The sequence below is a fragment of the Mastomys coucha genome, unplaced genomic scaffold, assembly GCF_008632895.1.
Source record: "Mastomys coucha isolate ucsf_1 unplaced genomic scaffold, UCSF_Mcou_1 pScaffold9, whole genome shotgun sequence".
Lineage (NCBI taxonomy): Eukaryota > Metazoa > Chordata > Mammalia > Rodentia > Muridae > Mastomys > Mastomys coucha.
In genome coordinates, this window is record NW_022196915.1 from 13,196,757 (window position 1) to 13,198,834 (window position 2,078).

General features: G+C 41.6%; 1 protein-coding gene across 2 annotated transcripts in view; it reads left to right on the forward strand.

The window, feature by feature from the left end:
- Nucleotides 1–2,078, forward strand: part of Dnah12 (dynein axonemal heavy chain 12) — a 154,161-nt gene that overhangs the window by 3,003 nt on the left and 149,080 nt on the right. For both annotated transcript variants that reach the window (XM_031361735.1, XM_031361736.1), the window contains exon 4: nt 1,736–1,817. In XM_031361735.1, coding sequence (XP_031217595.1) covers nt 1,736–1,817 — 82 coding nt within the window. The remainder of the gene's footprint in view (nt 1–1,735; nt 1,818–2,078) is intronic.

Genomic DNA, 2,078 nt, shown 5'->3' on the forward strand with positions numbered 1-2,078 from the left:
AACCCTTTCCTCCCCAACATGCTTCTTGGTCATGATGTTGTGCAGGAATAGAAACCCTGACTAAGACATGTTGTTAGAGGTCTTTTGCCTTCTTCATTCTTTCAAAACCTTTCTAGTGTGTGTGTGTGTGTGTGTGTGTGCACATCAGATCTACCCTGGTAGTTGTGTGCTGCCCAACATGGGTGCTGGGAACCAAACCTAGCAGCTCTGAACTTCTGAGCCATCTTTCTAGCCTCTTACTGATTCATTCTGAAGACTACTTGTTCTTTTAGAAGACTTAGACAAGCATTCTCAGAATGTTACTTAACAGCTTTTTACCATTTTCACTGTCAGGAGCTATTTACTGTTCCATGAATATACTATGTTTCTCAGTTTAAAGATATGCTTTGCAATTAAGATTTAGCTTATGGATTACCATGTCTAGAAAGTGTTTGAGTCACTTCCACATTGCTTTAATCCTTTCTACAAATTTATATCATTTTATGTAGAGATATTAATTCCCTGATGTACATTTGCCTGTTACTAGGAAGATCATAGAAAACAATAGTAAAAGACTGTGACTTTAACAAGTTTGCTTGCCAGCAAGATAAGACAGTAAACACATAGAAAAAACAAGTTATAAGAACTCTTTTGATCAGTGGTTCTCAAACTATGGGTTGTGATCCCTTTGAGGATTGACTGACCCTTTTTCTCAGGGGTTACCTAAGACCATTAGAAAACACAGATATTTACATTACAATTCATAATGATAGCAGTTATAAAGTAGCAACAAAAATAATTTTGTGTTTAGGGGTCACCACTACATGAAAAACTGTATTAGCCAGGCAGTGGTGGCACATGCCTTTAATCCCAGCACTTGGGAGGCAGAGGCAGGCGGATTTCTGAGTTCAAGGCCAGCCTGGTCTACAGAGTGAGTTCCAGGACAGCCAGGGCTACACAGAGAAACTCTTGTCTTGAAAAACCAAAAAAAAAAAAAAAAGTTCAGTCAGAGGGCAGCCATAATGACTCATACCTATAATCTCAACACCCTGGGAAGCTGAGACAGTAGAAGTGCCTGGAATTGCAGACCAGCCTCAACTATACAGGAAGTTCAAGTTTGAACATAAATAAATAAATAAATAAATAAATAAATAAATAAAGTAAAGTAGTCAGGTAAAGATCTCTTAAAGATTTCTCTGTTTAGTATTAGTATAGATGTCTTAAATGTTCAACTTAAAGTATTTTAGTAGTCAATGTGTGAGATTTCCGGAGGTACCCCACACTCAAATCCCGGGAGCGAAGACCCCACACACCACCAAGACTCAGACTTGATACAATCTGCAAGAGGCTTTTTATTCCAGCTAGCTGGGGCGAGACTCATATCCTCGCAGGGGTAGAGGAGTCTGGCCCCGAGCAAGGTCTTAGGCAGCTTTTTATTTCTCTGTGGTTGCTGGGGCAAAAGGGAAGACTGGGGTAAAGGGAAGGTACTGGGTGGTTTCTGATTGGTGCTGGCTTGTGCTAGGGTCCAGGGGCGGGCTAGCCACCTGGCAATTGTTTTGGGCCAGGTTGTTTCTGGGTTCTTGGGCCAAGTCTTCTTGGTTCCCTTGTTTATGGGTTCTTGGGAACTGGCCTCCCATTGTTTCTAGGTTCTGGGAGCCGGTCACTGAGTTCAACTAAGTTCCCACAGTACAGTTTGGAAATTTTAACCTCTCAAATGCTCATTTTTATCACAAAATTTTCTAATTGTAAATTTCAGAATTTCCGGAGCTAAAAAAAGTCTAGACAAGACCTTGGATAAAAGAATACCTCCATTACCAGAGCCAGAGTACCCTCCGACCGTGAGTTCTCTCCTTAACCCTGTACAATTTTATTTCTTATGTGAATCTCAACAACAGTCTGTTTGTTTGGTTTTAAAGACAAGGTTTCTCTGTGTAGACCAGGCTAGCCTTGAACTCAGAGATCCTCCTGCCTCTGCCTTCCAAATGCTGGGATTAAAGGCGTCACCGCTGCCACCACCACCCAATGTTAGAACTCACTTTTAAAAGAATGGGCAGGTCTCTAGTGAGAGCCGCCATCTCTCCAGTGAGTTCCTAAGCCGG